The 14,433-nt window shown below is 38.9% G+C and overlaps 1 protein-coding gene across 2 annotated transcripts in view; it reads right to left on the bottom strand.

The window, feature by feature from the left end:
* Window positions 1-2,849: 2,849 nt before the first annotated feature.
* rock1 (Rho-associated, coiled-coil containing protein kinase 1) overlaps window positions 2,850-14,433 on the bottom strand; it is a 47,888-nt gene continuing 36,304 nt past the window's right edge. Inside the window, exons 21-33 of one of the 2 annotated variants that reach the window (XM_047368563.1) lie at window positions 14,262-14,331; window positions 14,076-14,179; window positions 13,820-13,985; window positions 13,626-13,719; window positions 12,869-12,957; window positions 12,593-12,784; window positions 12,336-12,501; window positions 9,287-9,357; window positions 9,093-9,181; window positions 8,886-8,964; window positions 8,536-8,797; window positions 5,070-5,277; window positions 2,850-4,418 (exon numbers count right to left, since the gene is read on the bottom strand). In XM_047368563.1, coding sequence (XP_047224519.1) covers window positions 4,415-4,418; window positions 5,070-5,277; window positions 8,536-8,797; window positions 8,886-8,964; window positions 9,093-9,181; window positions 9,287-9,357; window positions 12,336-12,501; window positions 12,593-12,784; window positions 12,869-12,957; window positions 13,626-13,719; window positions 13,820-13,985; window positions 14,076-14,179; window positions 14,262-14,331 — 1,594 coding nt within the window. In that variant the 3' untranslated portion in view covers window positions 2,850-4,414. Of the gene's footprint in view, window positions 4,864-5,069; window positions 5,278-8,535; window positions 8,798-8,885; window positions 8,965-9,092; window positions 9,182-9,286; window positions 9,358-12,335; window positions 12,502-12,592; window positions 12,785-12,868; window positions 12,958-13,625; window positions 13,720-13,819; window positions 13,986-14,075; window positions 14,180-14,261; window positions 14,332-14,433 lie in introns of both variants that reach the window. The other variant, XM_047368562.1, reaches the window with a different exon arrangement.

The following is a 14,433-nucleotide window of genomic DNA, read 5'->3' on the forward strand; positions in this document are numbered from 1 at the left end:
GGCATTCTCTTGGCCCAATACTTGTGCTAGATGGGCGCGTCACTGCCAAGGACTACCGAACCATTCTTGAGGACCATGTGCATCCAATGGTTCAAACATTGTATCCTGAAGGCGGTGCCGTGTATCAGGATGACAATGCACCAATACACACAGCAAGACTGGTGAAAGATTGGTTTGATGAACATGAAAGTGAAGTTGAACATCTACCATGTCCTGCACAGTCACCAGATCTAAATATTGTTGAGCCACTTTGGGGTGTTTTGGAGGAGCGAGTCAGGAAACGTTTTCCTCCACCAGTATCACGTAGTGACCTGGCCACTATCCTGCAAGAAGAATGGCTTAAAATCCCTCTGACCACTGTGCAGGACTTGTATATGTCATTCCCAAGATGAATTGATGCTGTATTGGCCGCAAAAGGAGGCCCTACACCATACTAATAAATTATTGTGGTCTAAAACCAGGTGTTTCAGTTTCATTGTCCAACCCCTGTATATGAATAATTTGAATTATTAGCAATCTTCCTGATGACATTGCACTCCTGGATTAAACTAACTTTGGTTAGTTTTAATATTTAAATAGTAAATTTGAGAAACTGACATCAAAATTAACTGAAATGCTTGACTTGTATCACTCTGCTTGTATTAAATCTCCACAGATGCATCCAAAAAAAAGTTTAATATTGTGAAAACAATTCAGCATTTTTGTTACTCGTTTTAAAAAGTGAAACTCATATTGTGTGAAATATTTTAAGCCTTTATTTCTTGTAATTTTGATGATCATGAAAACCCAAAACTCAGTATTAGAAAAAATGTGAAAAAGATAAATATTGGAAACTCATTGTGTCAGTCATAAGCTAATTAACTGAAAAGACATCCAAAGGTTTCCTGAGCCTCTAAATGGTCTCTCAGTCTGGGTCAGTAGGCCACACAATCACAGAGAAGACTGCTGAAATACTATTTCAGTGTGTCATTACTCTATATAAGAGTTTACTTTATGAAATGAGACAAAATACTTTGAGATGTACCTATATATACTTATATATACACTGCTCCAAAAAATAAAGGGAACACTTTAACAACACAATATAACTCCAAATAAATCAAACTTCTGTGAAATCAAACTGTCCACTTAGGAAGCAACACTGATTGACAATCAATTTCACATGATGTTGTTCAAATAGAATAGACAACAGGGGGAAATCTTTAGCGATTAGCAAGACACTCAATAAAGGAGTGGTTCTGCAGGTGGGGACCACAGACCACTTCTCAGTACCTATGCTTTCTGGCTGATGTTTTGGTCACTTTTAAATGTTGGTGGTGCTTTCACACTCATGGTAGCATGAGATGGACTCTACAACCCACACAAGTGGCTCAGGTAGTGCAGCTCATCCAGGACGGCACATCAATGCGAGCTGTGGCAAGAAGGTTTGCTGTGTCTGTCAGCGTAGTGTCCAGAGTCTGGAGGCGCTACCAGGAGACAGCCCAGTACACCAGGAGACGTGGAGGAGGCCGTAGGAGGGCAACAACCCAGCAGCAGGACGGCTACCTTCGCCTTTGTGCAAGGAGGAACAGGAGGAGCACTGCCAGAGCCCTGCAAAATGACCTCCAGCAGGCCACAAATGTGCATGTGTCTGCACAAACGGTTAGAAACCGACTCCATGAGGATGGTATGAGGGCCCAACGTCCACAAATGGGGGTTGTGCTCACAGCCCAACACCGTGCAGGACGCTTGGCATTTGCCAGAGAACACCAGGATTGGCTAATTCGCCACTGGCGCCCTGTGGTCTTCACAGATCAAAGCAGGTTCATACTGAGCACATGTGACAGACGTGACAGAGTCTGGAGACACCGTGGAGAGCGATCTGCTGCCTGTAAAATCCTTCAGCATGACCAGTTTGCCAGTGGGTCAGTAATGGTGTGGGGTGGCATTTCTTTGGAGGGCCGCACGCCCCTCCATGTGCTCACCAGAGGTAGCCTGACTGCCATTAGGTACTGAGATGAGATACTCAGACCCCTTGTGAGACCATATGCTGGTGCGGTTGTCCCTGGGTTCCTCCTAAACCAGGACAATGCTAGACCTCATGTGCCTGGAGTGTGTCAGCAGTTCCTGCAAGATGAAGACATTGAAGCTATGGACTGGCCCACCCGTTTCCCAGACCTGAATCTGATTGAGCACATCTGGGACATCATGTCTCCCTCCATCCACTAACGTCACGTTGCACCACAGACTGTCCAGGAGTTGGCGGATGCTTTAGTCCAGGTCTGGGAGGAGATCCCTCAGGAGACCATCCGCCGTCTCATCAGGAGCATCTCCAGGCGTTGTAGGGAAGTCATACAGGTAGGTGGAGGCCACACACAATACTGAGCCTCATTTTGACTTGTTTTAAGGACATTACATCAAAGTTGGATCAGCCTGTAGGGCGTTTTTCCACTTTAAATTTGTGTGTGACTCCAAATCCAGGCCTCCATTGGTTAATAAATTTGATTTCTATTGATGATTTTTGTGTGATTTTGTCGTCAGCACATTCAACTTTGTACAGAACAAAGTATTCAATGAGAATATTTCATTCAGATCTAGGATGTGTTATTTGAGTGTTCCCTTTATTTTTTTGAGCAGTGTGTATTCTTTCCTCATCTAAAAATAGCTTTGGTGTCATTCGTCATCTGCTTGAGTATTTTCTGCACCCATTTTCATTTATTAAATCACAACGTTATTAGGTACAGATAATTGTAAAGCAAAAGCAAAAAAAATGTTTGAAGACTTTAGCAGAGAAAATCTACTCTTTCAGGGACTTTTAAGTGCTGTGATTGTTTGAAACATTCCCAGAAATGTTCAGAACAAAAACAAAACATGATAAAGATATGTTTATTGACATATCCATCAGTGCGGGGTCCAATGCAAATTACCCATGCAAATTATCCAAGACAAGAGATCATATTTCCAGTGTTTTTTTTTTTTTTTTACTGAAAAGAAAATAAAAAATCTTAAAGGAAAGACTGTGGAGGTATTCTGTAATCCTTTTGTCTTTCTTTATGTACAGTCAGAAGCGGGGATATGCAATAACTAAACATATGAGAGACAACTTGTATTTGTTAATTTGTCCATCATTCACACAGACTACTTTTGCATAAACCCTTTATGAAACGTCTGATACAATATGAACCAAGTTTGGGAGCTTTGTGTCCATAAAGAGGTATTTTAATATACTTATATATATATATATTTTAATATTCATAACCAGAGAAAGAATTTTCTGATAAAAACCAAACAGGTTGCAATTTCTTAAAAAAATAACAATGGAAGAGTTAAGATTTGTCTTATGTTGCAACAAAATTGAAAGAAAAAAAAAAAAGAACCGATATGGCAGTAAAATCAATATCCAAACGTTAAGGCACAAGGTGGGCCAAATGCTACACCTGTTTAGTCTTCTACAAATAATTTACACTCAAGTCAAACAGTGCAGTTTTACATTTGTTAACTTAATGTTTTCCTTTTGAGCCATTTCTCTATTAACCAATATAAGGCAATACATTACAAAAAGGAAAAAAGAAAAAATATTACAGAGACAATGTACCAAATAAACAGAAAACAAAATCCGTTAAATTTTATGACTCCTATATGCCATTACAGCTGAGTTCTCTCCATGGCTTGGAGCAATAAAAATAATAAAAATAATGCATAGATTTAAATGATGATCTTGCATGCTCCTCTCTCAATACTCAAAACATCTAATACTCATGTCCCAAAAAACAAATGCTGTCCCAAAACCTGATAACTGAGTTGCAAAGTAATAAGAAAAAAACAAAACGCGAAAAAGGCCAGCAACAATAGTTAGATGAAGGCATCGTGTAATTTTTTTTTTAAGTTGGAAACAACTGTTGCATTTAGCTGAAATATCGGTCAGGCGGGGAAAGAAACTACGACACAGATATATCTACTTTCCACCCCTGAGATCCAAAGTTTTACTGCAGATCTATAATCCCTGTATAACAGTACCTTAAAATAAAAACACACTTGCAGGAGCACATACCCCCTACCAGGTTCCATCAACATTTGTTACAAAACATGAAGCAGGGAACGCCAACATGAGTCCTTCCAATCTCTATTGTCCATCCCTAATTAAAAAAAACAAGTGCGCCATCTTCTGGTTGCAATGTAGAAATGCGAGTTCATTAAGCTTGACACTTCTTTTAGAGAGAGGAGGGAAAAAGAAAGGCAGATGGCGTGGATTCAGCCTTTTAAAGTCCACGATGGTGCGCTTTGTGAGGTGAACTGCAGTTCTCCAGCCGCTTTAGTTTAGCAATTTTATGTGTCTTCAATACATTTTTTGATATAGTACAGGCCTTTTCCGTTTTTGTTGATGAGAAAAGAAGGAAAGTTTTAGAGTCCAGAAAAGTCCCAACGGTTCAGATGGTTAGCTGAAAGACAGAACAAACACCAGTAAAAAAAAAACAACACTATTTATCTTTACATTTGTTAGTATTCAGTCTAACAGATAAAGTAACTGTGTTACCAACTTAAATATGGATCATGTTCAATAGATAAGGAATAAAAAAACCTTATATGGACATTTCTAACGAGAGTTGCAAAGTCTATAAAGTTAGTTTATGAACCCAAAACCACCATAGTGCCAATTAGAAAATTGTGTCAACTGCACAGATCCCAGGAGGAAGGAAAACAACCAACCAACCAACCAGGAAGTGTCTCATGTTAAAAAAGGACCCAGTAACGCAATTAATAAATACAAAAGGTTTGAAGGCCAGGAGGAAAAATCTAAAATACAACATCAACACTTTCTGAAGAAGTTCCTGTCAACAAGTGCTTGATGTTGTGTCTGCTGCTTGGAGGCTGGACTGCGCTCTGCTACAACACAGGAAACAAACAGCAGGTCATGTGACTGACTTTACCACATCTCAGCCTTCAAGCTGGGATCGGAAAAAAAAAAAAAAAAAAATATGACTACAGCACATCCCCACTTACTGCCCCAAAATGACACTGAATCTGTAAAATTATGTGCCAGGTGTGTAATCACCATCAAACAAGACAATCTGAACAGTTAGTCGATTTACCTCAGCTTTCCCGTATTGCTTTTAGGGTTCTTGCGGAAGGACTGGTTGGGTCCAGCGCGAGTGGACATGCTACGAGGCGAGACTCTAGAAAATGTTGATGGTGGGGTCTTTGGAATCTTCTTTCCAAGGTGACCAATCCATTTCTTCTGCTCCTCTTGGGTCACGGCCAGTAAAAGCATGTCCCGGGCAGAGGTTACATCGTAGTTTACTGTCAGAGATGACATAAAAGGAACATAAAATCAGACAAACATGCCCAACTATAGGTTATAAATGTGAGTGTTAAATCCCCAAACTGCTGCAGAGAAAGAAGAATAGCAAGCTGCATTTAGCCTTTATTTCTTCTAAAAGGTAAATTAAGACACACCAATAGAAACCTTCTTGCTGCATCTTTAGGGTTTTTTACTTTTATTTTTTTCAGCCTACCTGCTAAGACTGTGCAACCCAAAGGATGCATGTGCATTTAACATTTTCTTTCTTTTTTTTTGCACCATTTTGGTTACACTGTTCCACTTTAATAACAATTTAGAAACTTTACTCTCAACATTTCTACTTCAGCGTCATATGCTTTTTCAACCTTCTCGTAATTTCGACTTATTTGTCGTTTGACTTTACTCCCCGGTTTTAATGTGACCCTGATATTCATGTAATGTGCGTGAGTGCTACAAAACACATTATATTGATCATATTGACTATTTAATTAGTAAAGAAGTTCATTGAATTTTCCAACTCTTTGTTTTGTTTAGGCATGAGCAAGTATCAAGATGTACCAAGGTCATTCCGTTCCTACAGTTTATTTTCCTTGTAAGGAGATGCTAGAGAAGGTCCCCGAGTTTCCTCTGGCTGTATAAAACATGTTGCTAGATGGCCCAACTAATTATGCTAAACTCAGCTTTTTATACTTCCACTATTCTATGGGAAGAAACTTGTGCCATCAGAAACTGAATTTGAATTGCTCTGACTGAATTTATATTTGTATATTTTGAAATTAAATGCATTGGTTTGAAAATGAATTTTACTGAACTGAAACTGAATTTAATGGTTTGAAACTGAATTCATTTGCTTTTAAAATGTATTTCGTTGTATTAAAAATTCATTTTGACAACTTTCACTTTCAGATCTGTAATTCAATTTCATTTCTAAAATTCAGTTTTTTGTGTCACACATCCGGGTCCTTGAAGATAGCCACAGATTAGTCAAACACAGATTCATCGATTTATGTTTCACATCCGGTTAAACTTCCTTTACGGCATGTTGAGCTGCAGCATACATGAGCTTGGCGGATGTCCATCACCAAGTCAAATGAGCATCTACATGTAAACAAATGATGGTCAAACAGTAACATTTATGTTACCTGTAGCTGTTAGCTAAACATGCCAGATAATTATTATTATTATTATTATTAATAAACCATACACTAATTTTAGATTTCATCTGTTTAACTTCCACCCAGTGGGGAAACCCAGCGGGAATTTGAAAACAATGTGCCGGGAGTCAGCTGTTCTCTCGGGGTTTAGCTCACCTCAACCACCCGGTCAGCTGACAGCTGGCGAGGCGAGCGGCTGCTGGGGCAGCGGATGAATACGTCGGCGCATTGGTGTAATTAAGCGATATCTTGATAAACTGATCAGATATTTTAGGTTTACACATTTACATTCTCGTCTAAAAACATTGTAAAAGTTCAGTTGCTTCACAGAATGCGCAATATATCCAATTTTATTCACAGCTTTTTTCTGTCCTCCAACCTTTGCTACTTCCGTTTGAACAATCTACTTCTGCCCGCAATGAATCATGGGATAGGGTGGGACACGGAGGAGACACCGGACCCATCCTTCAAATCGGGGGAAAAGGACGCATTTGTTGGAACCTTGGAAAGTCGACAGCATTCGTCTCCTCATTCCGGACGTTATCGGCCTACAAATGCGTCCTTCAAAAGAATGCAGACCTTAATTTGGACACAGCGATAGTGAATGACATCCGTTAATTGGTAAATCTGTGTTTTGATTAATCTATGGCTTCAAGAACCCGGATGTGTGACACAAAAAACCGAATTTTGGAACTGAAATTGAATTTTAGACCTGAAAGTGAAAGTAATCAAACTGAATTTTCAATACAAAGCAAAGCAATTTTCAAAGCAAACAAATTCAGTTTTAAACCATTATATTCAGTTTCAGTTTAGTAAAATTAATTTTCAAACCAATGCATTTAATTTCAAATTACACAGATACAGATTCAGTCAGAGCAAATCAAATTCAGTTTCTGATGGCACAAGTTTCTTCCCATAGTATTCCCTTATAAAGTGCAAACGTGTAATATTCTATGCAATAAGCACCAACTGCTACCTTGGTTCCAACACATTAACCCTGTATTTTACAGGGTTAATGTTTTTGCCTTACAACAGTTACTGTGATTTAATGTTTGTCAGAATTTCGGTTCAGAAAGCAAGGACTACAGGTAGGACACAAGGAAAGAAGGAAGAACACAATAAAGGACAGAAGGAAGGAAAGATGAACACAAGGAAGTGAGTAAAGTAGATGGAAAAAATGAAGTAAAAAAAGGAGGGACATGGAGGGAAAGGAAAAAAGACAAGGAAGGAAGGAAAAATGAAAAGAAGAGGGGGGAAGGAAGGACGCAAACACAAAAGGAATGTAAGATAAACAAGGAAGTGAGAAAAACAACAAGAAAGAAGGAAGGAAGCAAACAAGGAAGAAAATAAGGAAGTACAGAAGGGAGGAATGAACAAAGGACACAAGACAGGATACAGGGAAGGAAAGAAGGCAGGGCAAAAGGAAGGGAGGTAGGACACAAGGAGGGAAGGACAAAAAGGAGAGAAGAAAGGACATAAGGACAGAAGAAATTACAAGGAAGAAAGAAATGAGGCAAAGGACAAAGAGGAAAAGCAGAGGAGAAACAACAGACATGAAAATAAGGAAGAAGAAAAGACATGAGAGGGGACAGATGGACACAGCTTTAAGACAATGGGGTTGGGAATAAAGTCTGGAAAGACTAATTCTTATTTTCTATTCCCATACCTTTTCAGACCTGGAAAAACTAAAATCAGATTCCAGACTTCTCCAGACTGTGTAGGAACCCTATTCCATTAATTACAGCAGGTGTTTATTCTATATTTTTGCATTTGTCTATGTATAAAATAACCAAATAACCTGAAATGTTATTGATATCATAATAACTTTAACACCTAATATATGATATTATTTCATCACCCACAGGAATAACTGTTTGTTACAGAACTAAATAAGAGCATTAGAACATGTTACACGTACCGTGTAAAAACCATAGTAAAGTGTAACCACTGTGTTTTTATTTAGGGTTATCATACCATAACAATTTCACACCAGCCCTTGAGTAACTGTTTATTCTAAACTACATCAGAATGAAACTGTCAGGTTACATTCAGCAAAGTAGATTTTAGGCTCAGTTTCAGCTATAACCAAACCCGAGGCTCTACCTTTGCAAGGAGCAATAACATCCTCCTTTTTGTCGAGGTGGTCCCTGTGGCACTTCACATGGCAGCGGCGGCACTCGAGAGCCGGAGGCGGCTTGAACACATGCCACAGGGGCTTGGAGCAGGCCTCACAGTTGGAGGGGAAGTGATATAATGTGGGGATGAACTCGTGACCTTTATGTGCGAGACAGTTGGTCTTGTCGCCCTGAGGGACCGCCTCCAAATCTGCCTCCTTTCTGCACTCTCCCTCGTTGGCGTACAGAATCTGAACAGACAAATGTGCGAAAATCTGAGTGGAACGAAAATGTGGTGAGATAAAACATAAAAACTGATCTTAGTTGCAAGCCTCCAACCTGGAATATCCTAGGAATCTCTTCTGTTTCAGCTCGGTACACGTCTCCTTGTGTGACTGGTCTCACATGAAAAAGTTTGCTGTAAAAAAAAGAAATTAAAACTGGCAACAATATCAAAAATAATTGATAACTGACCATTTTCAGTCTATTGTTTTGTGCACAAAGACTGTGTGGAACTGAAATAACAGGACTAAAAGGAATACTTACTCGATATCAAGTACCATGGAGGGGTTGGACTGTTCTTTATCCTGCTCATCATTGTAGAACAGGATCTTCTTACTGCTCACCACCACATACTGCAGATGTTCAAAACACAATGAGTGGGACCCTCATTTAACAGATAAAAAGTCTGCAGTAAAATCAAAAATTTTTAAGAGGGCAAGCTCAAAACCTGAGCGTACCTGTTTCTTCCATCCATATCGCTTGATATTAGCACGATTAGGAATGGACAACCAACCCTCCAATCTGGATTCTGAAAGCAAACACATGCAAACAATCATGGGCTATGCAGTTTTTGAAGCACAGAGGGAGAAGGCCATGCAGCAATCCAAACTTAACTGGGGGAAAATAAAGTCCGAGGTTATAATACAAAGCTGCTGTAAAAAATATAAAAGGTCGAAGGAGACTGCACTGAAGCCGGTGACAGGACTGTAGATATTCCATGCAGGAAAAGAATATTAGACAGAGTTGCCTGCTTTTTAACAGCATGTTCATGTAAGTTTTTATTCAGACAAAAAGTTCATGTAGAGTTCCCAGTACTTGATGTTCTTTGTTATATATAAAATACAAAAAAATCACTATTAATTTATGGCAGATATTTGTGCAATGTGCAAGGTTTAAAAATTGAACCTGCAAAAATTGGAGGGATGGAGAAAGGAAAGGAAGAGGATAAAATGAAGGAGAGAAAGAAGGAATGAATGAAGGTCACAAGGAAGGAAAGACAAGAAAAGGTACAAGGAAAACAAGCAAAGAGACAGATTGATAGGACACAAGGAAAGGAGAAAGGAAGGACAAAAGAAGAAAGGGCAAAATGAAGGAAATAATGAAGACCAGAAAGGAGATCAGACACAAAGAATGAAAGAGGGAGCAAGGTAGAAAATAAGGAAGGAAACAAGGAATGGAGATAAGACAAGAAAGGACAAGGAAAAAACGGACAGAAGGCAGGAAGGAAGAAGGAAGGGCAAAAAAGCAAAGAGTGAAAAATGACAAAAAGAAGGAAGAACACAGGAAAGGAATGGAGATAGGAACAAAGAAGGAAAGCAGGAATTAATGGCCAGAGGTAGAAGACTGGAGGGACAGAAGGTAAGACACAATGAAGCAATGTAGTAGGGGAGGAAGGAAATAAAGACAACATGAAAGGAAGGAACAAAGGACACAATTTAAAAAATAGAAAGGACAAGAAAGAAAAGAGAAAAACAGAACAAGTGGCTCAAAGAAAAGAAGTAAAAAAGGAAAGGAAGGAAGGAAGGGCAAAACAAAGTGTACAAGGAAGGAAGGAAAGACAAAGAAACATTTAGACAACGGAACAGGAAATAAAGTCTGGAAATAGAAATATTTGTCCGTACACTTAGTTTCTTTTTCAATTTATCCAGACCTGGAAAACACTGAAATCAAATTCCAGGCTTTTCCAGACTGCACAAAGGAACCCTGTTTAGAATATGTTTAAATCAGCACTGCAGACAGATTTCAGCAAGTCTTTTTTTAATCACCCAGTCCTTTCACAGAAAAACGGGTGCATCGCAGGTTACATTTCTACATTTTCTTGTGTTAAAACTACAAAGGAGGGCGGTGCATGCAGCTGAAAAACAAAAAAAACCACAGCCATCTTGGAATCAGTGCACTCAAAGGGGCTTGTCTAAGAATTGTAGCAGAGTGAGGGAAATATTTGTGTCAACACGAGCATCACTTCTGGTGAACATGCTGACAAAGACAAGGAGAGTGTGATGAGTTTGAAGAATTCAGTGCTGTTAAATAAAAGCAAGTTTTTTGTGTCATGAAAAAGGTGCCAAGGATTATCGGGCTACTTTACCACTAAAGGTAGCTTTTGAGCTTTAAATTTTACCTAAAGTCACGGCCAGTATCACCGTTTAGTATCAAAAATTTCTAAAAATGATTTACTTCTTGTCTTCTCTCTAAAGTATTGAAATTCTTCCAACAGATACAGCAGCTCAGGCAGAATATTTGGAAGAATCGGGAAAAAAAACAACACACGACAGCTGCAACACAGGGCGGGCAAAAAGGTTCATCCACCGAGTTACTCACAGAGGAAAAGGAAAAGGAGTTACAGAGATAAGAGCTAGGAGAACCAACTGGACAAGAGGGAAATAAGAGTGTTTTAATCAGAGACAATTACATACATTTCAAAAGCTAAGCAAAGAATGTTCATGTTCATGAAGGGGTTTAAGAAAAGACTTCAAAAGTAATCAATAGAAAACTTTAAGAATTACTGGATTAGCTTCCTGAAATGCAATCTTGTTAACCTTTAGTTAGAGAAACCAGAAAACCTGGCTGGTGACCAGAATCAGACGACTTTCAGCTTGTCCAGACCTGACCACTGTGTCCATAAACAGAAAATAGTCCTGATCAGTGAACTCATCAACTCTAAAGGACCATATTATCCAACCATACAAGCATCCAAATGTTTTTATTGTTTTAAACTTCCAAATCTCAGTGGAACATGAGATATGATTTTAATATGACAATAAAACATATTCATCCAAGTATAAAGTTTGTTGGGATGACTTGGGCAGCTACTGCATTCCTTTTAATTTATCCATCAATGAAATTAGCTAATGCTACTTGTGATGAATATGCTAGAGAGTTCTGCCATGGTCCAGGTGGTGGTGCCAGAACTCACCAAACTGGAGGTCAACCGCAGGAAATAATAAATGGGTCAATATATACCCTTCATCTGGACATAAATAAGTAAAGTCATCTGGATTTCAGAGAGATGGACACGCTGATTTTTAATGTTTATTTTATGTTAAATAAGACAAAATACACAGCTTTTTATGAGATATTTTTGTGTATAGTTTTGTTATTTTTCAATTTTCCATTTAAGTTCAAACTCTTTTTTTTTCCCAGTTTTCTTTCCTCCCCTAAGAGTCAGACTGAGGTTTTTATAGTAATACATGACTTCTGGGTGGTTCTGGTCCAGATGTGTAAATAAAGTAGCTTAGTGTAATAAAATAATTATCATATCATACAAATATAAAGTTGTGCTGAAAAATCTGAAGTAAAACATGGCTATAGTAAATAAAAAATGTCCCTCATATTAAATAAGGTAAAACTGAGCTCAGAACCCTAAGCACTACTTTTGCTCCCATTATAAATAAATCATCTCCTATCGGTACTGCCAGATCAAAGCTTTACATAAAATGAAGATCAGAAACTATCCACAAAATTTCTTAAGGCAAAATGTGTGATCTAAATCCGAAGATGAACTCATACCTGCAGTATTACTGTCTATTTCATCAGCCTGCAAGCTGGTGATGCTTGAATTCTCCATACGCTGTTGCAAATCGTTCAGCTTCTCGCGGAGCTGCTCGATGTCGCTCTCTTTGCTAGCCAGCTGCATCTGCAGCTCGTTGCGATATGTGGATTCTTCTGCCAGTTGCTGGTGATGGCAAGGTCAAGATCTGGATTATTTATCAAATAACACTCGTAATATTCTATCTGTGTTTTAGTTATTCGAGGCTGTAACCCACCGCCTGCATTTCGTTGAGCTCCTTTTGGTACTTGATGGCCATGATGTTAAACTTCTCTTTCTCCTGATTGAGCTCTTGCTGAAGCTTGCGGTTATCTTTCTCCTTCTTGCGCAGTTCTGCGGTGCTGCCTTTCTTCTTATGGTCGAGCTTCATGTCTTTACGATTCATGATCTCTGCCAGTTTGTTCACGGCCTGACAGATAAGATACCAACCATCAGTTACTCTATCACTCAGTGTATCGTGTCTATGGACCTCAGGGAAGTATCTCCTCCATACCTGAGTCTTCAGTGTGCGCTCAGTTTGGAGCACCTTCTCAAAGTTGGCTTTGATTGAAGCTGTGATCTCTTCCTTCTGTGAGTCATATGCTGAAAGACAAAATGTGACCCAGCTGTCAACACAGGGTTCCTCCACAATTTATATTCGAAAATTCCAAACTAAGGTTTTGGACATTTTAGCCTATGTTTTAAATGTGAATGGAAAAATAGTTAATTCTACAGTTGTCATTCTATAAATATGGAATAAACAAATTAAGGAAGCAAGACTGGGTCGAGAGGAGAGAAAACAAATTTAAAAAATTAGATCGTAAGATGAACAGATGGAGGGACAGAGACACATGGATGGATGGACAAACTGATAGACAGGGATGGACAGACAGATTAATCAATCTTTTAGACAACAGAACGGAAAACAAAAGTATTTACTCTTCTCCATTTCCTTTTTCCATTTTTAGAGACCTAAAATCTACTTCAATAAAATTCCAACCTTTCCAGACTGTGGTAAAAATCCATGCATGATTACATAATTACAATGTAAGCAGACGAGCAGTAAAAGGAGGACAAGAAAAAAGAAAGGAGACAGGGAGGAAAGAAAGAAAAGACAAGAATAAAAGAAGGAACTAAAAGAAAGGTAGGACAAGCGTTGCCTAGTCTGAAAAAGCAGTAAAGTGTCCTATTTCAACATTTACATGAACATCTATTCAGTCAAAAAGTCCAAAAAAACAAAAAACCTGGCGATGGGTAAAATGAGACAGTACCTTCCTCCTGTAGACGAAGCTTCTCCTTCAACTCTGTATTATCTTTGCTGAGGTTCTCCACATCTTTGGTCAAAGTTTTATTGGATTCCTCAAGCTGCATACAATGTCGAAAACAATAATTTACCTCATTCCCAGTTTCTGAAGTTAAAATCGTAAAGTAAAGTTTAAAACCAGGTCTTTTTGGTGAAACTCACCCTTGCAATATTGGCCTCTCTTTCGCCAATCTCCTGCTTGTGCCTAGCTGTTGCTTTCTTGTTCTCCTGACTGAGTTCGAAGTACTGCTCCTCTTGAAGAGCCCGAGCAAGCTGCTCAGACTCAGCTTTGGTTACTGTCAGATCCAGCTGAGCAGACAACGATTCCCTGTGTGACAGACAGAGACAAAAACAATATTAAAACCCTCACACAGATTCTCAAAGCCGCTACAAACATCAACAGAAGTTCACCGCATACCTTTCACTTATCAAGTCATGCACCTTCTTCTGAGCTTCTTGTACCTGCCGGTTCCGTTCCTCGATCTCCTCTTTCAATTCCTTAACCTGAGTTTTGTAAAGTGTCTGAGGGAGAAGACGACAGATGATGATTTTTTACACCGTTAGAGAATGGCAGAGACATCTGGATTCTGGGACTTTTACTTACAGAGAAATATTGTTCGGCTTCAAGCTGGTCCTGAAGTTCCCTCATCTGTCCCTCGTTGCCTCTGTACTGTCTGTTAAACAACCCCCAAATAAGTTAGGTGGTTACTTTTTTTTTTTTTAAATCGCAGACAAACATCAAAACCTGAGATTTTTTCCCCCTCAAAAAACACAAA

The sequence above is a fragment of the Girardinichthys multiradiatus genome, chromosome 6 (assembly GCF_021462225.1).
Source record: "Girardinichthys multiradiatus isolate DD_20200921_A chromosome 6, DD_fGirMul_XY1, whole genome shotgun sequence".
Taxonomy (NCBI): Eukaryota; Metazoa; Chordata; class Actinopteri; order Cyprinodontiformes; family Goodeidae; genus Girardinichthys; species Girardinichthys multiradiatus.